The sequence below is a fragment of the Dendrobates tinctorius genome, unplaced genomic scaffold (assembly GCF_039654945.1).
Source record: "Dendrobates tinctorius isolate UK_male_01 unplaced genomic scaffold, ASM3965494v1 ptg000211l, whole genome shotgun sequence".
NCBI classification, from domain to species: domain Eukaryota; kingdom Metazoa; phylum Chordata; class Amphibia; order Anura; family Dendrobatidae; genus Dendrobates; species Dendrobates tinctorius.
In genome coordinates this window covers 29,390,831-29,415,058 of record NW_027361878.1, presented here as the reverse complement: position 1 = coordinate 29,415,058, position 24,228 = coordinate 29,390,831, and the positions used below count along the sequence as shown (strand labels likewise).

At 50.3% G+C, this 24,228-nt stretch overlaps 1 protein-coding gene across 2 annotated transcripts in view; it reads left to right on the top strand.

Annotated features, from left to right (window-relative positions):
- LOC141058417 (neutral alpha-glucosidase AB-like) overlaps positions 1-16,478 on the top strand; it is a 48,525-nt gene extending 32,047 nt beyond the window's left edge. For both annotated transcript variants that reach the window (XM_073554666.1, XM_073554665.1), the window contains 5 exons: positions 73-147; positions 7,813-7,926; positions 8,047-8,156; positions 8,417-8,517; positions 15,624-16,478. In XM_073554666.1, coding sequence (XP_073410767.1) covers positions 73-147; positions 7,813-7,926; positions 8,047-8,156; positions 8,417-8,517; positions 15,624-15,733 — 510 coding nt within the window. In that variant the 3' untranslated portion in view covers positions 15,734-16,478. The remainder of the gene's footprint in view (positions 1-72; positions 148-7,812; positions 7,927-8,046; positions 8,157-8,416; positions 8,518-15,623) is intronic.
- Positions 16,479-24,228: the final 7,750 nt, after the last annotated feature.

Genomic DNA, 24,228 nt, shown 5'->3' with positions numbered 1-24,228 from the left:
ACCAGTCCATCATTGTGATTGTAGCCTCCAAGGATCACACACATGTTGCTGACCCCTGGTAACTCTTCACAGGTCTGGTATGATGTCCACACATATCAGCAGTACAAGTCTCCTCATAAGTTCTACCAGTCGGTCACCATGAGTTCAGTGAGTATCATTACCGTGATAGATGAGCTGATGCGCGTTCTTAAGCACTTAACAACATCTTCTGTATATAGGTAGCTCTGATCACAACAGGTCAACATCTTAAATGCCACAGTCAGTAGAGATGACGGCATTTAAAAGCTACCAAATATGGCAGCTCTCCGATCTATCTGCCAGTGTGCTATGCGATCGGAGGGTGTTGATGGGTTACCGTGGCCCCATTTCTGCCACGTTACTATACACATAGATCATCACTTAGGCTGGTTTCACACGTGTTTTTTAGCGCAGAGCATCGGGCGCGTCTATGCACCCCTTTGTTTAACATGGCGGGCGCATGGTCTAGCGTTTGCATGCGTTCGTATGGGTTTTCGTGCGCATGCGGTTTTTTGTAGTGTGCGCCTAGGCGCGCCGGATGCAACCTGTTGCATTTTTGGGTCCGTCCAACTGTGTAAAAAAAAACAAAAAAAAAACGCATGCGCACGGAATGCGACAAAATAACGCATTACAGTCTATGGGAACGCAGGCGTGTGCATGCGCACGTCTGCGTTTAAAATCGCATGCGTTTTAAGAGTTAACATGGTTAGAAACTGGTTAAAACGCATTCGCCTAAAAAACACAAACGCATGCAAAACGCATGATGCGTTTTTTTTTTTGCATGCGTTTCTATTGCGAACGAAGCGCAGCGCTAAAAAACACTGTGAAAGTAGCCTTAGACTGCATGTAGCGCTTTCAAAGGCAAGTCCAGCAATACCTTTTACATGCCCAGTCCATTGATCCATTCCTGTGAAATCAGCGCTTATTATGAGTTTCACTGGAAAGCCGGTGTTTACCCGCGTCCAGGAGGACCAGGCTGCGCTTACACTGCCATTCATTAAGATTATTCTGCATTACAGCAGCACTCTTGATTTTCTCCTTCGCCTCATTGGGGGACACAGGTACTGTGGGTGTATGCTACTGCCGCCTGGAGGCTGACACTAAGTGAAAAAAAGAGGTTAGCTCCTCCTCCGCCGTATACACCCTCGCCCTAATTGCGAGCGGAAATCAGTTCATGCTTAGTGTCCGTTGGAGGCACACGTCTGTCTGTTTCCCAGGCTGATTTTCTTTTTTCCCATGAAGATAAGACAGGGGCGACGGACCCTATTGAAAGGGTCCGATCTCCCCAAACCAACAACGGGCGAGCACTTGCGAGTATCCCTCCACGTATCCTCTCCCGCAACCAGGGTTTTTTGTCCTTTTTTTCGCATAAAGATGAGCTAGGGGCGACGGATCCTATTGAAGGGGTCCGATCTCCCCATACCAACAACGGGCGAGCACATGCGAGTATCCCTCCACGTATCCTCTCCCGCAGCGTGGGATATTGTCAAACCACGGAGGTGAGATACGGGCGACGGACCCTAATGAAAGGGGCCGATCTCCCCCAACCTACAACGGGCGAGCACGTGTGAGTGTACCTCCATGCATCCTCTCCCGCACCATGGGACATGATGCCGGACTTATCCCTGTCCACCCTGGCGTATTGAAACCCTAGGCTGCACAGAGGCTCAGGTGTAGTCCGTGCGGCCCCCACTGTCCCACCAATGCTAAGACTGCGGTGCGGCAAGGCGGCGGACGGTCACTCTCCTCACCCTTGCAAAGGGTTAGATGGAGTTAGGGTGCCTGCACCGTCCTTTTTTTCATATGGCCTCCCCTCCCCTCTACCTGAGCTGGATGGAGGAGGATGGCCGGGGAGGGCTCCTGCAGCGGCGCTTAACTTCTGGGTGAGCAGAGATGGGTGCTTCTGGAAGGAACGGATCAGTTCCCGGCCTTGGTTCTGGCCCCCGGGCAGATAGTGAAATCAAGGCCGCGGCTTCAGCCGTTGCTAGGCCGCGGCCGGAAATCCCCGCCCCCGGCGTTGCAGCTGCCCTGTGGCCTGGGCGGACGCCGAAGAAATTTAGGCCCCGGCTTCAGGCCGAAGCTAGGCCGCACTTGGAAGTACCGCCCCCAGGATCCCTTTCTTCTTCCGGGGGCCCGCCCGCAGTGTCTTGCACGCCAGGACACGGGACACAGGACTGGAGTAAGTGCTGCCCCCTAGCCCCACAGAGTGCCGCTAAGAGAAACGAAGAGCACCCTCCCCCGGCGGTGTTTTCAGCACGGAGGTCTGATGGGTACAGCATGTCAGGAAAACCTAAGACGCATACGTTTTTATACGCTGCTTTCATCTCCTGTCGGTCCGCTTTTCCGCAGGCGTAGACCAAGCGAGTATGCGAAGCCTGCGAGTCCGATTGCACCCAGGAGCCCTCCCCTGCGACCGAGCCCAGGGTACCAGGTCCCCCGGAATGGGCGTTATCACTGTCGCAATCCATGGCGTCACGAGATCAATTGAGTCCCTTCAGGCCTCAGATAGGGGCAGGGACAGTGGCTCGCCTGTCTTAGAGGGGTCCCCTACCTCACAGGAGCCTCCGGCCTGCAGGGGCCACTCTCACTCCAGGCCGACCCAGGGAAACGAACCCACACGGCGTCTCCCGTTTCATCCGGTGCCTCGGCATCCATGAGCTCGCAGGGCTCGGACTACCACTCGGACGAACCCCTTGACCTTGATACGCCGGGGGGTGAGGAAACTGTTGACAGTCTCATAGAAGCAGTCAACCAGACGCTGGGGATTGAGGATGATTCCACTCTGGCTTTGAGCCATAAGGTGTCATTTAAGCGAGTCAAGCGTCCCCCTAGAGTATTTTGCACTCACCCTGAATTTGAGGACATAGCGCAACGACACAGAGGCGAGGTATCCTTTGGCCCCGGATCTCCGTAAAAAGTGGACAGAATCTCCAACGGTGGATCCACCTGTGTCACGTTTGGAAAGCTCTACTATCAGTACCTAGTGGTTCTTCTATTAAGGATCCCACGGATCGTCTCATAGAGAACTTGGCTCGCTCAGTGTTTTGAGGCATCGGGATCAGCACTCTCTCCCTCGTTTGCAGCAACGTGGGTAGTCAAGGCCATGATTTCTTGGTCAGAATCGTTGAATAGAGCCTTGCAAGACATAGACCTACCAGCTGAAGTATCAGAAATCATAAATCAAATAGCCATGGCGGGGGACTACTTGATCAATGCATCTTTAGATGCGGCCAACTGCGCGGCACTTGCGGCCGAAGATGCAATCTCCATTAGGAGAGCTCTATGGTTTAGGGCATGGCGGGCCTATTCGGCCTCAAAGAAGTCAGTGACAGCGCTATCATACCAGTGTGGCCATCTGTTTGGAGAGAGGTTAGATCAGCTTATCTCCGACTCCACAGGAGGCAAGAGCGTTGTTTCTTCCTCAACAAAAGGTCAAACCGCTGTTTCGTCACCAGTTTCAGGCGCATTTTTCGGGCCTGTCGCAACCCCGGGTGGGCAACAGCGGCTAATTACGCCGCGTCAGGGCGCCCCAACCAGAATAGGGACCGACAGGTCTCATATAGAGCCAACCCATTGGGCAGAATGCGGGCTAACCAATCCAGGTCAAGAGGATCCATTTCCCAAAGATCTGCAGCCAAATGGCTCAGGGCATCTGCCAGGCGACACCAACAAGGTTGGCGGTCGCCTACTCTGGTTCCACCACGCCTAGCTCAATGTCGCGCTCGACACATGGGTGAGAGAGCTGGTGTCCACGGGGTACAAGATAGCATTTGTCAGGTACCCCCAAGACTATTTTTTTTTTTTTTTTCTTTCCCGTCTTACCAAGGTGGATAGCCGGACAAAGGCGCTACTAGGAGCCATCAATTTGCTCAGCCACAATGGAGTCTTCTTTCCAGTACCGGAAAACTCGGGGCTTCTATTCCAACCTGTTTGCAGTCCCCAAAAAGGACAGGTCGGTCAGGCCCGTTTTGGAACTAAAGCTCCTGAACAAATTTATCAGGATCAGACAGTTCCAGAGGGAGTCTATCCGTTCAGTTATGTCGGCGATGGGGCAGGAAGAGTACTTGGCCTCTATCGATAGCCAGGACGCCTGTCTGCATATCCTCAGTTTCCCTCTGCATCAAGGTTTCTATGCTTCGTCATCAACGGTCTACACTTTCAATTTGCTGCCCGTCGGGCTAGTCACTGCCCCCAGAGAGTTCACAAGGGTCATGGCAGTCCCCATGGCCATCCTGCACTCCCGGGGCATAGTCGTATTGCCTTAATTAGACGACCTCTTGGTCAAGAGCCCTTCAAGGCGGGCATGCGAGGAAAGTGTCAGCATCACGCTAGATACTCTTGCCCGTTTAGGGTGGTTGGTCAACGTATAGAAGTCATCCCTTGTCCCAACCCAGAGGATTTCCTTCTTAGGGATGGTCTTTGACACGTTCCGAGGGTTGATAATTCTCCCTCGAGACAAGGCCCTAGCCGGCAGGGGGTGCTAGTATTGCGCCAACCAGTCCCTCACACCATCCGTTTCCTGCATGAGGATTATAGGAAAAAATGGCGGCGGCGATGGAAGCGACCCCCGTTCGCCCAGTTTCACCTTCGCCCCCTGCAGCTCGCCCTCTTGTTATCCTGGGACAAGAACCTGTCCACACTCGATCACCGATGCCGGTTGTCCTCTCAGGTCAGACAATCACTAGAGTGGTGGACAACCAGTTCCTCCCTTCTTCAGGGGTACCCTTTCCCCCAGATCAGTGGCTGGTGGTCACAACCGACGCCAGCCTCTTCGGCTGGGGAGCGGTTTTTCGCCACCACACGACCCAGGGACGGTGGTCGCCGCAGGAGGCACGCCTCCCGATCAACTTGTTGCAGATACGGGCAATCCGGTTTACTCTGCAACGTTTTCATCACCATCTATCAGGCCGTCCAGTCCGAATCCAGTCGGACAACGCCACGACGGTGGCTTACATAAATCACCAAGGAGGCACCCGCAGCAGGGCAACCATGCACAGGGTAGGGCACGTTCTTCACTGGGCCGAGAGGAGCCGCTCAGTGATATCGGCGGTCCACATCCCGAGTGTAGAAAACTGGGTGGCAGACTTCCTCAGCCGACAGGGACTTGCGTCCGGGGAATGGTCATTGCACTCCGAGGTCTTTCAGCAGATTTGCCAACGGTGGGGAACACCGGATGTGTATCTGATGGTTTCCAGGGTCAACGCCAAGGTGTCCGTATTGGTCGCCCGGTCCCGGGACCCGCAGGCAATCGCCGTGGATGCGCTGGTTCTGCCATGGAACCTGTTTTGCCTCACATACCTATTTTTCCTGCTGCCACTACTTCTGAGGGTCATCAAGAAGATCAAGGCAGAGGGGGTGCCAGCAATTCTGCTGGCCCCAGACTGGCCTTGTCGGGCGTGGTATGCAAATCTAATGCAGCTGCTCGCCACCGTGTCATGGCGACTAACAGAACGCCCAGATCTACTTTCTCAGGGGCCGATCTGCCCCGAACTTGGGGGCCCTGGGTTTGACTGTTTGTCCGTTGAATCTTAAATTCGGACTCAGGCGGGGTTTGGGCACGAAGTGGTTGCTACAATGGTTAGCACCCGGAAGCCTACCTCGCCACGAAGTTACCACCACACCTGGAAAGTTTTTCTTTGCATGGTGCCGACGCCACGGTTATTCTCAACTGAGATTCTCTGTCCCTAACATCTTAGTTTTTCGCCAGTCTGGCACAGACTCAGGCTTGGCCCCCAGTTCTCTCAGGAGACAGTTATCGGCTTTATCCATCCTTTTTCAGCGCAGGATTGCGACCAACCTGCAAGTAAGGACTTTCATCCAGTGGGTCTCCCACTTGGTACCTCCCTATAAGGCACCTATGGACGCCTGAGACCTTAACCTGGTCCTAAGTGTTCTGCAGGAAGCTCCATTTGAGCCGATTCAGGATGTCTTTGTCAGACCTTTCCTGGGAGGTGGTGTTCCTGGTAGCTATAACATCAATCAGGCGGGTCTCTGAGCTGGCAGCACTAGCTTGTCGAGCCCCGTTTCTGACCTTTCACAAGGACAAGGTGGTTCTTAGACCAGCTCCTCCTTTTTTTGAGAAAAGTCGTTTCCTCGTTTCACATTAATGAGGATATTGTCTTGCCCTCTTTTTGTCCATCACCGGTACACCGTGTGGAAAAGGCCTTTCATACTTTGGACCTGGTGAGAGCACTCAGGGGGTACATGTCGTGGACAGCACCCTTTCGTCAGTCAGACGCGCTGTTCGTGCTCCCTGAAGGTCACAGGAAGGGACTTGCTGCCTCAAAATCGACCATAGCCTGATGGATTTGTTTGGCTATTCAGGAGTCCTACCGCATAGGAAGCGCGCCGATTCCAGCAGGGATCAGAGCACACTCTACTCGGGCAGGGGGCGCCTCTTGGGCGCTTCAGCACCAGGCTTCGGCGGAACAGGTTTGCAAGGCAGCAACCTGGTCCAGCCTGCACGCGTTTACTAAACATTACAATATCCATACTCAGGCTTCAGTGGATGCGAGCCTGAGTAGAAGGATTCTCCAAGCAGCGGTGGCGCATCTTTAGACAGGAGGTGCATGTAGCTTGGATCGGTGAGTCAACTTCCCACCCAGGGACTGCTTTAGGACGTCCCACAGTACCTGTGTCCCCCAATGAGGCGAAGGAGAAACATGGATTTTTGTGATAACTCACCGTAAAATCCTTTTCTCCGAGACGCTCATTGGGGGACACAGCACCCACCCTGATGGCCAAGTTGGCTTCTGTTTATTTAATATGCTCTCTGTATGAGATTAGGGTGATTATTTCTAGACAGGTTGTTGCCTGCATTAAGGTTGATGTTGTCTAATTTTTGTTTGATCTCCTACTGCTTTTGCACCAAGCTGGTTTCCGCCCGCAGTCAGGGCCGAGGGTGTATATGGCGGAGGAGGAGCTAACCTCTTTTTTTCACTTAGTATCAGCCTCCAGGCGGCAGTAGCATACACCCACAGTACCTGTGTCCCCCAATGAGCGTCTCGGAGAAAAGGATTTTACGGTGAGTTATCACAAAAATCCATGTTTTCGGCTTTCCAGTGAAACTCGTAATAAGCGCCCTCCTTTAAACTATACTCAGTCATACTAGCACGTAACTGATGAAGGTCAATATCGACCGAAACGTTTTCTGGTGCTACAATAAATCGACTCACTAAGCATTAAGTTGAGTGCCAGGTTTTCATTTTATCACAGTAAAGCAGGAGGAAGCAGCACTGGGCAGGGAATAGAGCTGGAGTGACAGAGGCTTTCAGATCTACCATAGCTCCTCAGTCTTATTTACATATCAATTCAAACACTGATTTCTCAGTAACAGAGGAATGAACTGGCCATGTGAAGATATTGCTGGACTTGTTTTTGAAACGGCTACATATGCATATATGAATAGTCTGGAGGCGTGAAGTCCCGCTGACAGATTCCCTTTTATATGCTCCCTTTCCCTAAATATTAATAGAAAAATGTAGAGGAGAAAAAAAAAATGATATGCTATCACTGCATACATATTTTCCTGAAATTATAAAATATTAGAATAGTTATCGCATACAGTGAACATCAAAATGGGAAACAAAAAATGGCAGAATCTGTGGTCACATCAGATTTCCTCCAAAAAAGAAATGGAATAAAAAGACTGAAAAATGATCTCAGAATATGGCGACTGTAAGAAAAATATTTTTGTGGATTATTTCTTTATTATTAACTAGTAAAACATGTACTTCTGCTTTCTTGGCATTCAGAGCTCCTGATAATTTGTGTTTGTCCTTGTGACTTTTCCAGATCCCGGTGTTTCAGCGCGGTGGGTCTATAATCCCTCGGATGGATCGAGCCAGACGTTCCTCAGATTGTGTGCAAGATGATCCGTTTACTCTGCACGTGGCCCTGAATCTGCAGGTGAGTGAACTGGACATTTCTGGGTGGTCGTTCTACGGCTGATGCCATCATCTAACGGAACCTCTTAGGCACTTTGTCTATGACTTTCCTATAAGCAGCAGATCTTTCCCCTTGTTTTAGGGGGAAGCCCAAGGTGAACTGTACTTGGATGATGGTCACAGCTTCAGTTACCAACAAAATGAGTTCTTATACAGAAAATTCAGCTATAGCCATGGAAAACTGACATCAAGGTGAGGCTGAGTAACGTCAGTATGATGGAGACGTGATCAGAAGAAATGGCGGGATCTGAGTAAGGCCACGTTCACACTGCCTGTATTTGTAAGCCAAATCCAGGAGAGGGTGATAAAGACAGAAGTGGTGACGTGTTTCTATTATATTTTTCCTCTGATTGTTCCTCTCCTTATTCTGGCTTACAAATACTGATGGAAAATACTGAATGTGTGAACATGGCCTAATTGGTACTTGTGTAACATAATCTGTCTTTTACCAGCTCCCTGGATCTTAATGGAAAGTTTGAGACCCCCAGTTGGTTGGAGCGTGTCGTGATAATTGGAGCAACAAAGCCAAAGAACATAACCTTACATCAGCCAGGTGAGCGCTCATCTGTAGGAAACTATTCCTTAGAGTTATATATAATTTTTCTGTTCTCTCTGTATAGACAGTACAGCATGGTGTGTACGGTGCTTTGATAGCTGCATTACATAGGAAGAAATGGATTGAAAAATGTATTTAGAATTAGAGGTTATGACCCCATTTGGCTGCATACAGCAGATGGGCACTGCGGCATGGTGAATGAGATTTAAAGGGTTATTACTCTGTCGCCTCATTGGGGGACACAGAACCGTGTGTTATGCTGCTGTCCACTAGGAGGCGACACTATGCATAATCTGAAAAAGATTAACTATGGCTCCTCCTCTGCAGTATACACCCCTGGACGGCGTCAGCCATCTCCAGTTTTTGCTTAGTGTCGCAAGGAGGCACACCTTTTTTTCTTCCGTTTTTTCCTTTTTTCGTCCGGAAATACAGATGAAGAAAAGTGGGTCTCCAGCGAGACTCCCGGCATGGCTCCTTCCTTGGCCCCCTTTTTAGGGGTGCCCAGTTGAAGTGGAGACGGCTATTCCCCATGTCGCTCCTTCCCCAGTCCCTCGGGTACTGGTGCGAAGTTGAGACCCCCCTCCTTCCCCAACCCCTTTGGGGTCTGGGTTGAGGTTGAGGCGAGGATGAAGACCCCCTGACGGTGACAGACGCACCCTCCCTAATCCCCCGCAGGGGGCATTAGGTGAAGATGCCACAGGTAGGGTCGGAGAATAGGCACTGCAGCATCCAGGGACCCCAGACCAGCTGTGGGATCCTGTGAAGGCCGGGGGATGGTGCAGGCAGACGTGGCACAGCAGAGACAGGGCTTTCTGCTCCCCTGTCTCTGCAGCAGCAGTGGCTCCAGGGACCCCACACACAGGAACCGCTACCCCTGCTGCCCCCACCGCTAGGTAGTCGCCCATTCCGGGGGGGTCTGGTACAAATCCGACCCCCTCCCAGACTACCGCGCCGCTCTGGAGCCCTCCTGGGCATCAGGCCTCTACTTGAGACCGCGGCTTTGGCCTAGCTGAAGCCGTCGCCTTCTCCCGGCCCCCCGGCCCGCACCCCGGATGACTAAAATGACACACTAGAGTGTCATAGAGGGGGCGGATCGAGGCAGAAAGGGCGCGTTTCTACATAGCCCAGCGCGCCCTTTTCAACTCTCCGCCCCCTCCTTCCTCTCCTCAGCGTCCCGGTGGCCATTTTTCTGGCTGCAGACACCCTGATAACGGACGCCTTCAGCAGAGGAGAACCACAATAGTCTCCGGGGGGCACAGAACGGGGATCTGTCGGCGCTGGACCTAGAGGCACACTGGTGGGGTAAGATCACAGCTGGGTTCTCTTTACTCAGCTGTGAATCCATACTTCCTATAAGGCTCTCTGTGGGTTCCCTCTGCGTAGCCACCCCTGTAGGATCCCTGATAGCCAGCCTCTGTGCACTATGCCGGGCTCAAGAAAGAGAACCAGGCAGGAATGTTTCTATGCATTCTGCACAGCCTGCAAAGCCACGCTCCCCAGTGGCAGCACATATCCGCACTGCCGGGATTGCATCCAGAGCTCTGGGTCAGAACCCCAGGCAGTACCTACCAACGCTCCAGTGTCAGATACCACGCCGGAATGGACTACTCAGATGTCACAGTCTATGACTCAGTCCATAGATAACTTAACCACCACATTGCTGCAAGCTCTGCAGGGTCGGGTCCCGGCTATGAACGTTACCCAGCAAACGGACAGCTTGTCTCAGGGACATGCTGCTTCCTACTCACAGACGTAAGCGGACCCACAGGTCACGATCGCCTGAGTTGTCCTATAGCACAAGGTCATCCCATCCCAGGGAGAGATACCGTCATTCCAGGTCTCCTAGGCAGTCCCCTGTCAGAGACAGACAATGCAGTTCACCACAGAGATCCCCCACCACAGAAGACCCCCGCCCCAGGTCGCCCACCAGGGATCACCTTAGCGATACACAGGATTCGGAAGGCATCTGTGACTCCGATTCGGACAACGAAACGGAGAGGTCCGTGGTACCTCCCCCCCCCCCCCTAGCAATACAGCGCTAGTTGAGGACATAGTCTCTGCCATTCATCGGGTGCTGGAAATTTCAGAGCCAGTCTCGGAAGCCCCAGAACATAAGATTTGTTTTGAAAGTGTTCAGAAACCACCTAAGGTGTTCCTTAATCACCATGAGTTCCAGAAGATACTTACTAAACAGTTTTCGCAGCCTGAGAAAAAATTTGCCAATCGCAAATATTTGGAAGCGAAATACCCCTTCTCACAGACACCAAACAGTGGACAGATACGCCCGAGGTGGACCCCCGGTATCTAGACTAGCAGCGCAGACCTTACTCTCTCTGCCAGACAGCTCAACCCTCAGGGACGCAGCAGACCGGCAAGTAGAACGCATGGCTCGTTCCATTTTCGAAGCAGCAGGGGCCTCCCTGGCCCCTGCGTTTGCTTCAGTTTGGGCAGCCAAAGCCATCCTGGCTTGGGCCAACAAACTACAGGAGAGTCTTCAAGTTCCAAATGCCGGGCTCTTGGACCAAGCGGTCCAGATAGCAGTGGTAGCAGACTACATGCGTCACGCAGCCCTAGACTCAGCAAGAGATCTGGCGGGGATAGCGGCGAAGGCCATTACGATTCGGCGTATCCTCTGGTTGCGAGAATGGAAAGCGGATGCGGCCTCAAAGAAGTCCCTCACGCATCTTCCGTACCTTACTGGAAGGCTTTTCGACGAAAAGTTGGACACAATGATAGCCAATGCCACTTGGGGTAAGAGTACCTTTCTCCCTCAACTAAAACCGAAGCGCACGTTTAAACGAAGAAACCAGACACGATTCCGATCCTTTCGGAATTCCTCGGGCTGGTCCGTCTCGCACCCAGCGCTAAACCGGAACCACTATCCACGCAGGGACAACCCAAGGACGGCGCAGAGACCGGACAGGACTTGGCAGTCGAAAGCAGGCCAAGCGAAACCCAAGGGAGGAAAACCTCAGAACTTCGCTTCATCATGACTCACGAACTCCGGACGACACCCCACCAGTAGGCGGGCGACTTTTGTTCTTTCAACAAGTCTGGCTGCCTATTACAGAAGACAGGTGGGTCAGGGAAATAGTGTCTTCCGGATACAAGATAGAGTTCACTTCCACTCCACCGAATCGGTTCTTCCTCTCTACCCCTCCAACACCATCAGACAAGGCTCGTGCCTTCCACCAAGCGGTCTCCTCTCTCCTTCAAGCAGGAGTCGTGGTGTCGGTTCCCGCGAACGAAAGATTCCGAGGGTTCTACTCCAATCTGTTCGTAGTTCCCAAGAAAGGAGGCAGCGTTCGGCCCATACTAGACCTAAAACGGCTCAACAAATATGTACGGGTCCGTCATTTCCGCATGGAGTCCCTCCGGTCCATCATTGCGTCCATGGAGCAGGGAGAATACCTTGCTTCCATAGACATACAAGATGCATATCTGCACATACCAATTGCTCCCGCCCATCAAAGGTTTCTCAGGTTCGCGGTAAACCAAAACCACTACCAGTTTGTCGCCCTTCCGTTCGGACTCGCCACGGCTCCAAGAACGTTTACCAAAGTCATGGCAGCCACCATGGACGTTCTGCACTCAAGAGGCATTCTAGTCGTCCCGTACCTGGACGACCTCCTCATCAAGTCTTCCATCTTCAAGGACTGCGAGGTCAGTGTCTCAATCACAATAGACACACTGAGTCGTCTGGGATGGTTAGTCAACCTACAAAAATCGTCGACTACCCCGTGTCAGATTCTACCCTTCCTGGGAATGCTATTTGACACCTCCAGGGGCCTGGTGCGCCTTCCCAAGGACAAGACACTGGCCATCCGTCTGGGAGTTCGTACACTCCTCCACAGTCCTCCCCGATCTCTCCGGTTTGCCATGAGAGTCCTCGGCAGGATGGCAGCAGCAATAGAGGCAGTGCCATTTGCCCAGTTTCACCTCAGGCCTCTTCAACTAGCCATACTCAGATCTTGGGACAGGAATCCCTTCTCCCTCGACAGGGACTTCCGGTTGACGTCGTCAACCAGGAGGTCCCTGCATTGGTGGCTCAAGCCAACCTCGCTTGCACGGGGAAAACTCTTTCTCTCAGGTCAATGGAAGATCCTGACTACAGATGCAAGCCTGACAGGCTGGGCGGCGGTGCACCTACATCACAGGGCACAAGGCAAGTGGTCACCAAGGGAAGCGACCTTGCCCATCAATGTCCTGGAAATCCGGGCCCTCTTCCTGGCACTGAGAGCCTTTCATCACCTGCTTGCAGCCTCGAACATACGGATACAGTCGGACAATGCCACGGCTGTGGCATACGTGAATCACCAAGGCGGGATCCGCAGCGCCCAGGCGATGAGAGAAGTGGCACATATCCTCCACTGGGCGGAAGACACGAGGTCTGTACTCTCTGCGGTCCACATTCCGGGTGTAGAAAACTGGGAAGCCGACTTCCTCAGCAGGCAAGGAATGGACTCGAGGGAGTGGTCTCTCCATCCCGAGATTTTTTACCAGATCTGTCAACGCTGGGGAACCCCGGATGTGGACCTAATGGCATCCCATCTCAATACCAAGGTCCCCAATTTCATGGCCAGGACACACGACCCGCGGTCGCTCGGAGCAGATGCCCTGGTCCAGGACTGGTCCCAGTTCCAACTCCTGTACATTTTTCCACCCCTCCCCGATCCCCAGGGTCGTGAGGAAGATCAAACAAGAGGGAGTTCCAACCATCCTCATCGCGCCAGATTGGCCCAGACGTACATGGTACGCAGACATCGTTCAACTTACGGCAGATACCCCCTGGCGTTTACCCGACCGTCACGACCTTCTGTCTCAAGGTCCGTTCTACAATCAGAATTCAGGGGCTCTCAGTTTGACGGCATGGCCCTTGAAACCTGGATTCTAACCCAGGCAGGGTTTTCACCGGAAGTCATTGCGACCATGATCAGGGCACGGAAGCCAGCCTCCGCCAAGATTTATTATCGATCCTGGAGAGCTTTCTTTTCCTGTTGCGAATCTCATGGACAAGTCCCACTCCCTTGTTCTCTCCCGAAGGTCCTAAGTTTTCTTCAATCGGGCCTAGACGCCAAGCTATCCATAGGCTCGCTTAAGAGTCAGGTGTCAGCGCTTTCAGTCCTTTTTCAAAGGCGCATTGCTACCAAACCGCAAGTAAGGACTTTCCTCCAGGGAGTTTCCCGATTGGTTCCTCCCTACAAAAGTCCGCTGGACACGTGGGACCTCAATCTCGTCCTGACAGCATTGCAGGCACCACCCTTCGAACCCCTTAAAGAAGTTCCACTCTGCATTCTGTCACAGAAAGTGGTTTTTCTAGTGGCAATCACCTCGTTACGCAGAGTGTCTGAATTGTCAGCACTTTCCTGCAGACGGCCTTTCCTAGCCTTTCACCAGGACAAGGTGGTTCTCCGTACAGTACCATCCTTCCTTCCGAAGGTTGTGTCCAACTTCCACCTCAATGAGGAAATTTCACTGCCATCCCTTTGCCCGGTCCCGGTTCATAGAGTGGAGAAGGCTCTGCATACGCTTGACCTCGTCAGAGCATTGCGGATTTACGTGTCCAGGACTGCTCCCTTCCGGAAGTCTGATTCTCTCTTCATTCTTCCGGAAGGCGGTCGCAAGGGACTGCCGGCTTCCAAGGCTACCCTTGCCAGGTGGATCAAGTCCACCATACATGAGGCCTACCGACTTAACAGTTCCCCTCTTCTGGCCGGTATCACGGCACACTCTACACGGGCAGTAGGGGCCTCCTGGGCCATTCGGCACCAAGCTTTGGCACAACAAGTGTGTAAGGCGGCCACTTGAACTAGTCTGCACACGTTTACGAAGCACTACAGTGTTCATACCCAGTCCTCAGCGGATGCGAGCCTGGGTAGACGGGTTTTGCAGGCGGCAGTGCCCCAAGTTTAGGGACCTGCTAGCACAATATTCGTCCATTGCTTCCCACCCAGGGACTGCTTTAGAACGTCCCACGGTTCTGTGTCCCCTAATGAGGCGACAGAGTAAAGGAGATTTTTGTGTACTCACCGTAAAATCTCTTTCTCTTAGCCTCTAATTGGGGGACACAGCTCCCACCCTGTTGCCCTTACGGGCCGTTGTTATGGTTAAGTTCTCATATTGTTCTTTGAGCTCGTACATAGTAGCCCTATTACAGGCATGGTTATGTTGTTATTGTTCTGTTCCTCCTAATGCTTTTGTACAAAACTGGAGATGGCTGACGCCGTCCAGGGGTGTATACTGCAGAGGAGGAGCCAAAGTTAATCTTTTTCAGATTATGCATAGTGTCGCCTCCTAGTGAACAGCAGCATAACACACGGTTCTGTGTCCCCAAATTAGAGGCTAAGAGAGATTTTACGGTGAGTACACAAAAATCTCCTTTTCTCTATCGCTTCATTGGGGGGACACATGTAACTGTGGGGCTCCCAAAGATCAGCAGGATAGGAATCAAGGGAGCAGGAATGAATTAAAGAAGAGGAATCTTTTTATTAACGAGAGCTTGTTATTGATTAGAGAGGAATCCTATTATAAAGGGAAGGTTTTGTTTTTTTATTAATAACCTCTCCGACTCGCATGTCATCAATAAAAAGCACTCCTTAGTGCTAAAGATTCCTCTTTAATTCATTCCTGTTCCCCTATGATTCCTGTCCTGCTGATCTTGAGTAGCCCCATGGTTACCAGTGTCCCCCAATGAAGCGATAGAGAGATTTTACGGTGTGTACCCCAAATCCTCGTATACACTACAGGAGATGACAGCCACAGATCTTCTCCTAATCGCATCTCCCTTGACATGATTGATATCTTTCATAGATTCCCCATGCAGGGTACTGCACATTTACCTTTTTTAGTCAAATCAATAGGCAAATGTACAGTACCCTGAGGCTGCCACGATCAGGAGACGGTGCAGCTCTACGGGTTGCTCAGCGGGGGTGCCGGGTCTCAGACCCTGACCGATCCTATGGATAAGCGATCAATGCTAAAGTAGTGGACAACCTATTGCCGGTTATATGCCTAAGCCGCCATTGTGGAGTACGCACCCCCACGGGTCTGCGACCGGAACACTTGCTCATTTATTAACCTTTCTTTCTTTCTTTCTTTTGTAGGTGGCTCAGAAGTGCAGCTGGAATTTGACTACGATGCACAAACTTCTGTGATAACTGTACGAAAACCAGGCGTTAACATCGCTTCAGATTTTACAATTTCTCTTCGATAACACCACTGATTTACCAAGTCTTCAGGGAAATGGTGGGGGAAGACCGAAGAGGCAGGTGATCTCCCCCCTAACTAACGAGTGTTGTAAGGTGGATTTTTTTTTTTTTTTCCATGTGGACCAAATGTGAGAATTAAGAGATCAGAGAGTGTCAGAGCGCTGAATGTGTGTGTGAATGTCCGACCATGATTCTGGGCACTGCCCTGCTGCACTTATGGTGTGTATGTGTTTGTGTATATACGGATAGTGTACTGTCACAATTAACAGTAAGACACTGGATCACTTCTTCTCAGATTTGAGATCTTTTTTTCTGTTCCTTTGATCTGCCTTACAACACTCCCCAATGTCCAAATTTTAGGGTGGTAGGAGGGGTGATCAGATTTTTCACGTGATACATAAATGACTAGTAAATAATTCTCAGGACTGCAGCCGTTGTTAGAAATGTTCGGATTATTAGTTAATAAAAAGTAAAATTTGTCGACAGATAACTGCCCTTTTTCCCCTGACCCCCCACCCGAGCTCGTACCTGAGGAGGTGCAAAGATTAGCCCACTAATGTGACACCCTGTGTAGCTATGATTGGGGAGGCTTCTGTCTACATCCCTCCATCTTTTTCGGTCTGCTAGTGAACACATAAGAAAGATAACAACCTGTCAAGGATTTTTTTTTTTTTTTTTTGTGGAAGTGGATCCATATCTCAGTCGGAGAATGTTTTGATAAAATGAGAAATAAAAATATAAAGAAACTTGTTTAATGTTTTTTAATAAAAGATGTAGGATGAATATCATATACAGATTTTTCACCTTTTTGGAAATACAAAATAAGCCAAACAAACCTTCCAATAATACATCATCCAGAACACATTAAAGGGGTTGTCCACTACTCGGCCAATCATGATAGTTCCTCCATGTAAAATAATAGCAGCTGTGCTCTCCTCCGCTGCTGGTGCCATTCCAGCGCCTCCTCTCTCGGGGCTCATGACATGGTTTGGCTGCAAGGTTCACATAGCACAATATCATCCCAGGAGTGCAGGCACCCGTACCCGAGGGGAGTATAACTTTTACCGGGGGGGCTGTGATGGTTAAGAAGGGGTTGTCTGAGTAATGAACAACAAATTTAAACCATCTGCTTGATAATATAGACATGAGTGAAAGCCTTCATAAGTTGGAAGGTGGCACCTTCAGTCCAGTTCTGATTCTCAAATGCCCATTGTAGGGGATTTCATGGGTGGATGAGGGGTCAGCAGGAGCAATCAGACTGGTCTATGGCTACAAAGTAAGCTGCAATGCACTGTGACCTCTTTTTTCCACAGCAGGCATTCACTTTTTCAGCAATTTGTGCTTCTGAGGGATCAGACCAGATAAGAGCCATGCAAGATCAGTGACGCTTGGGCACTAGGGAATCTATAAGGGTTTGTGCACAGGAATCTCCTTCAGGTGGAGTCTGCCTGAAATCTACCTTTTTAAAAGGGGAAAAAAAGCTGCAATAATTGCACAGCAATGTATAAAACAACCATGCTGTGCACATCTCGAGTTTTTTTTTTTTTGTTTTTTTTTTTATTGCTACTTTTAACCTCTTCAGGGTTCTGAAGCAGTCTTTAACATGCTCATTCTGGGGCGGCTTTGTTTTGAAACTGTAGCAGAAAGTATAGGGAAAAGATTCTCCTGTATTTAAAAAAAAAAAAAAAAAGCAGGCACAAGCGCCAACTAAGCTGCTTTAGGAAAAAAGTCAGATTAGTTACTTTTTTTTTTGTTAGGCAAAGGCTTAAAAAAACCTTGGCAGCTCCACTTGCGCCGCCACTCCATTTATTCTCTATAGCAGGGTTCCGCAACTCCAGTCCTCAAGGACCACCAACAGATCATGTTTTCAGGTGATCACCTGAGCGATACTAGGGAAATCCTGAAAACATGATCTGTTGGTGGGCCTTGAGGACTGGAGTTGCGGAACCCTGTTCTATAGGACTGCATGGACAACTTGAGTACTTAACTTTTTTGTGTGACCTCATAGGGAATGAATGGAGCAGAGGTGTTTGTGCTTGTCCACAGGTCCATTCAGATGCGGCTTTGCAAAGCCCCATTGTGTTGATCTGTAGGGTCACGTAGGTGATCACTTCTACAGAATGGAATAACTCTTTAATTACGACTATATACCCAAACAGAATGAAAACTGGGGATATGGCATGTCAGAAGGATAAGAAAAAAGTAGCTTGCATGGAGGCTGGCACCTGTCCATCACACTGCTGCTTGTAGCTTTCAGTAATAGTGACTTACCAATTGTGGTGTTCTCTGGATTCCAGTGCCATTCTTTGCTGGCTCACACAAGGATCTTGTATTAGGCAGTGCCTTGTCCTCCAATATAAGCCCAAGGAGGCTCCATAGCATTTCACTGAGAAAGTAGCCCCGATCCACACATGAACCCCTGTGTGATCTAGGTTAGTTTATTTGCACATCATGTGGGCCAGAAGAGTAACGGAGTGGCGCTGGTAAGCGGAGAATGCACTAATCAGTATACACTCACTGGCCACTTTATTAGGTACACCTGTCCAACTGTGTGTTAAGACTTAATTTCTAATCAGCCAATCACATGGCGGCAACTCAGTGCATTTAGGCATGTAGACATGGTCAAGACAATCTCCTGCAGTTCAAACCGAGCATCAGTATGGGGAAGAAAGGTAATTTGAGTGCCTTTGAACGTGGCATGATTGTTGGTGCCAGAAGGGCTGGTCTGAGTATTTCAGAAACTGCTGATCTACTGGGATTTTCACGCACAACCATCTCTAGGGTTTACAGAGAATGGTCCGAAAAAGAAAAAAAATCCAGTGAGCGGCAGTTCTGTGGCCGGAAATGCCTTGTTGATGCCAGAGGTCAGAGGAGAATGGGCATACTGGTTCGAGCTGATAGAAAGGCAACAGTGACTCAAATTGCCACCCGTTACAACCAAGGTAGGCAGAAGAGCATCTCTGAACGCACAGTGCGTCGAACTTTGAGGCAGATGGGCTACAGCAGCAGAAGACCACACTGGGTACCACTCCTCTCAGCTAAGAACAGGAAACTGAGGCTACAGTTTGCACAAGCTCATCGAAATTGGACAGTAGAAGATTGGAAAAACGTTGCCTGGTCTGATGAGTCTCGATTTCTGCTGCGACATTCGGATGGTAGGGTCAGAATTTGGCGTAAACAACATGAAAGCATGGATCCATCCAGCCTTGTATCAACGGTTCAGGCTGGTGGTGGTGGTGTCATGGTGTGGGGAATTTTTTCTTGGCACTCTTTGGGCCCCTTGGTACCAATTGAGCATCGTTGCAACGCCACAGCCTACCTGAGTATTGTTGCTGACCATGTCCATCCCTTTATGACCACAATGTACCCAACATCTGATGGCTACTTTCAGCAGGATAATGCGCCATGTCATAAAGCTCGAATCATCTCAGATTGGTTTCTTGACCATGACAATGAGTTCACTGTACTCAAATGGCCTCCTCAGTCACCAGATCTCAATCCAATAGAGCATCTTTGGGATGTGGTGGAACGGGAGATTCGCATCAGGGATGTGCAGCCGACAAATCTGCGCCAACTGTGTGATGCCATCATGTCAATATGGTCCAAAATCTCTGAGGAATGCTTCCAGCACCTTGTTGAATCTCTGCCACGAAGAATTGAGGCAGTTCTGAAGGCAAAAGGGGGTCCAACCCGTTACTAGCATGGTGTACCTAATAAAGTGGCCAGTGAGTGTATATTACACTGTATAAGTAAACCTGCTGTCTGTTTTGCTGGATTCACAAACCTCTTATTTTGCAGGCAAGAAATAGTGATGTGACCCTACTGTAGAGTACATTTGACTGTTTTTTCCAGTGGCTTTAATGCCTCAAATGTTTCGTCCTTTCCTTGGTGGGATAAGGGGTCCTGATGATCAAACTTTTAATAGGAAACCCTAGAGAGCTGCCGAAAAGAATCGCTCTCCCTCTGGAGTACAAGACTCCCTATAAGAGTTTATGCAGATGTTAGTGATTTTTCTGATGCAAGAAAATCCTTCCAAGTTTTAACAGTGTTTGTTTTTTTTTTATCGGAGGTTTTGTCAGCATCCATGTTAACAATCATAGTTTGGGCTGAGTTTCATCAGTTTTCCTTGGATGGGGAAACAAAAGGAAGATAGAGAAACTTGGAAGAATATCGGGCAGCCTATGCGGCTTTGTGCAGATCACTTAGTTTGTGAAAATCATGGACTTATGAACGGCTCCATTGACGGTCATAGCTACAAGTGCGATCAGTGAGAAAACCTGATGTCTGAATGAGCCCTGATTTTAGGGATGCATGGCAACATGTCACGTTACATCACAATGATTTTTTTTTTATGGAGTTGCATTGAGCTACAGTCGCTGCAATAGTCGTAAATGTTTCTAAAACTGGGGGCTACACGTCTACGTGTGTGACCACTGGGAGAAAATGAATAGTGATGAGCTAACTTGCTGAGATAAGGAGTTGTCCGCCATGCTCGGGTGCTAACCAAGGGTCTTCAATAATTGTATGCACTAAAAGGTTGAGACAAGAGCGCAATAGGGTCTTATCCGAGAAAAATGTATAAATGATAGCGGTATTTATACTCACCTTCTCCAAGAGAAAGTAAAGCCTGTTGTAATGATGTATAGTAGGTTTCTATGAAGACAGTGGCTAGATGATAGAGTCACAGACACAGGTATACGTGAAAGTAGTTTGTATTAAACAAGCAGCACAGAACAGCACAGGTGCTGGCGGAGCCAGACAATGACAGCAGTGGTAACAGCAGCAGAACTCAGTCCAGTAGATAGCAAGTTGTACACCAGCACTATGTAGATGTAAGCAGACACAGTCTTAAGAATGCAGGGCAAGGACAGTCACTTAGCCCTCTCCCTTGCGGAAGGGGAATCTTCGGGCACAGTGCAGTGGCAGAGAAAGTCACTAGGTAATTGATACTGAGTGAGTAAAGGTAGCAGGGATAAGTCTCTCAGGTGAAACGCACACAGCAGTCAAGATCTTTAGCGCATACCGTGAGTGCTGTAGGAGCGGTGAGCGGTGGAGGCAGGGCTGGAAGGAGCCTTCAGGCAGACACCGTCAGAAGGTCCAGGCGGCGGCGGTTAGGCAGCAGGTAATCCAGGTGGATTCAGAAGGAAGGAAGGAGGTAGCACAGCGTGCAACTCCCAGCTAGCAGATCAGGTACAGGACGAGATATACAAGCAAGGTAGTCACGTCCAGGAAAGCTATTTAAACCCGGCGGGCGGGACCAACAGGCGGTGATGTCACAGGAACCAGTATGGCCGAATGAAGCCAGGCTTAAGGGCAACAGTAAGGGCAAAGTCCGGAACACAGCAGAATAGGAACGATGCTTACATTATTCCCCCCTTAAAGAATGTCCTCCGGACAATCTTCGACCAGGCTTGTCCGGGTACCTTAGATGAAACTGCTCCAGCAGCCGCGGAGCACAGATATTCTCCACCGGTTCCCAGGAATTCTCCTCGACAGAGTATCCTTGCCACTTGACCAGGTATTGCAGCTTCCTTCTGAAGATCCGTGAATCCAGAATCTTCTCCACGACATATTGTTCATGTCCATCAACGAGCACTGGAGCTGGAGGAGAGGAAGTACGCCCTGGGAAGGAATTTGGTACAACTGGCTTTAGTAGGGAAACATGGAACACCGGGTGAACCTTCCAGGCAGGGGGCAATTTCAGACGCACCGCTACCGAATTCACTAGAGCCACGATCTTGTATGGCCCTACAAACTTCTGTCCAAGCTTGACAGTCGGTGCCCTCACCCTCAGATTCTTGGTAGACAACCAGACCGTATCTCCCACCCTATACACCGGAGCCGGCCTCCTGGTACGATCTGCTGCTCTCTTATACCTCTCCTGCTCTGTCGTCAAGGTGGTCTTTAGAGCTTCCAAATTCTGCTGTAAGAAGGAAAGATGGTCAGACACAGCAGGTACTGCAGCCTCCTTGGGGAACTGCGGCAAGATGCTTGGGTGGTAACCCTGATTAGCAAAGAACGGTGACTGCTTAGTCGAGGAGTGCTGCGAGTTGTTATATGTGAACTCTGCCAGGGGAAGCAGATCTACCCAATCGTCCTGCAGATGACTTAAGTAGCAACGGAGGTACTGCTCCAGGGTCTGATTCGTACGTTCCGTCTGTCCATTGGTCTGTGGATGGTAAGCCGAAGACAGACTTACTCTAATATCCAGAGCCGCGCAGAAACACCTCCAGAACCTAGACGTGAACTGCACCCCACGATCCGAGATCACCTCATCCGGGACCCCGTGCAGACGGACCACCTCTTGAATCAACAAGTCTGCAGTCTGTTTTGCTGTGGGTAATCCAGCGCAAGGGATAAAGTGTGCTGCCTTAGTGAGGCAGTCTACGACCACTAGAATGGTGTTCTTACCCTTGGAGACCGGTAGTTCAACAATAAAGTCCATTGAGATGGATCTCCAGGGACGAGATGGTATAGGCAAGGGTTGTAACAACCCGGAAGGCGACGCACGAGGCGTCTTGAACCGAGCACATACCTCGCAGGATGACACGTATCCCTCCACGTCCTTCCGGTACGAAGGCCACCAGAAGTACCGAGCCAGGAACTCTTGGGTCTTCGTTATTCCACGATGTCCCCCAATCTTAGAATCATGGATCAGTCGGAGGACTTCAAGTCTTGTCACCTCTGGTACATACAGCCGATTCTCCTGTAACCACACTCCTCCACTGAAATTTAGGCTTACTTCGGGGGTAGGTTGCCTTAGCAACGGATCTGCTGCGTATGCTGCTTTGATCTCAGACAGAAGATCCTGATGATGGATTGCAGAGATGAAATGAGCGGGAGACACAACAGTACTAGGAGACGACTCAATCACTTCCTCAGGAGCAGCAATCCTAGATAGCGCATCTGCCTTACCATTCCGTGCCCCCGACCTGTAGGAGATGATGAAGTTGAATTGGTTTAGAAACAAGCTCCAACGTGCCTGACGTGGGTTCAAACATCTTACGGACTGCATGAATTCCAAGTTTCGGTGGTCGGTAAGAACTGTAATCGGAGTTGAGGACCCCAGCAGCAAGTGTCTCCACTCCTTGAATGCCGTCACAATCGCCAGTAACTCCTTGTTCCCTACGTCATAGTTCTTCTGCGCCGGGGATAGCTTCTGAGAAAGAAAGGCACAAGGATGAAGAACTGCCTTCTCACCTCCTCTCTGTGACAACACTGCGCCGATGGCGACATCCGATGCGTCCACCTCAAGAGTAAAGCTCAGGTCTGGGTCTGGATGTCTTAAGATGGGAGCCGACACAAATTTGTCCTTCAGCCGTGTGAACGCCTCCTGGGCTTGCGGAGTCCACCGGAACGGTACCCCCTTCTTAGTCAGTTGGGTGATGGGTGCCACAATCTCAGAGAAGTTACGGATGAAGCGCCTATAGAAGTTGGCGAATCCCACAAACCTCTGAACTTCTTTCACCGATCCTGGCGCTGGCCACTCCTGGATCGCTCTGGTCTTTTGATCGTCCATCTGGAGACCCTGTGGAGAGATGACATAACCGAGGAACTGCACTGTTGCCCTGTGGAACTCGCATTTCTCCAATTTGATGTAAAGATGGTTATGCAGCAGGCGTTGCAGCACTGTCCTCACGTGGAGCTGATGTTCCTCGAGATCACTGGAAAAGATTAAAATGTCATCGAGATACACAACCATAAATACATCAAGCACATCTCGGAAAATGTCATTAACAAAATGCTGAAAGGTTGCAGGAGCATTTCGTAGTCCGAACGGCATGACCCGTGACTCGAAGTGTCCATAACGACAGCGGAAGGCCGTCTTCCACTCATCTCCAGACCGAATTCTCACGAGATTGTAGGCTCCCCGAAGATCCAGTTTGGTGAATATCTTAGCCTGCTTCACCCTCTCCAGTAGTTCAGAGATTAAGGGTAGCGGGTGCCGATTCATGACCGTTACCTTGTTTAAATCACGGTAGTCCATGCAAGGACGCAGACCCCCGTCCTTTTTCTTCACGAAGAAGATTGGTGCACCTGCAGGAGAAGTAGACGGTCGGATGAAGCCCTTGGCGAGATTCTCGTCGATGAAGTCCTTCAAGGCCTTTAATTCAGGACCAGACAAAGGGTAAATACGCCCGAATGGGATCTCCGCCCCAGATACCAGTTCTATCGGGCAATCATAAGGCCGGTGGGGAGGTAACATATCTGCCCTCTTCTTGTCACATACCTCTGCCAGATCCTGATACTCCGGTGGTAATTGTCCCTCAGTCGTAGCTACTACCTTGGGGATAGCAGCGACCTTAGGAATAGCGGGGTTGCTGTTAGAACTTGGAGGGAACTGCACTTCCCTGGTCTCCCAGTTGATGCGAGGATTCTGAACCTGGAGCCAAGGTAACCCCAGGATAATAGGGAAGTGAGGAGAAGATATTAGTAAAAAGGACAAATGTTCCACATGTTCCTCTCCAATGCATACCTTCACCGACTCAGTCTCCATGGT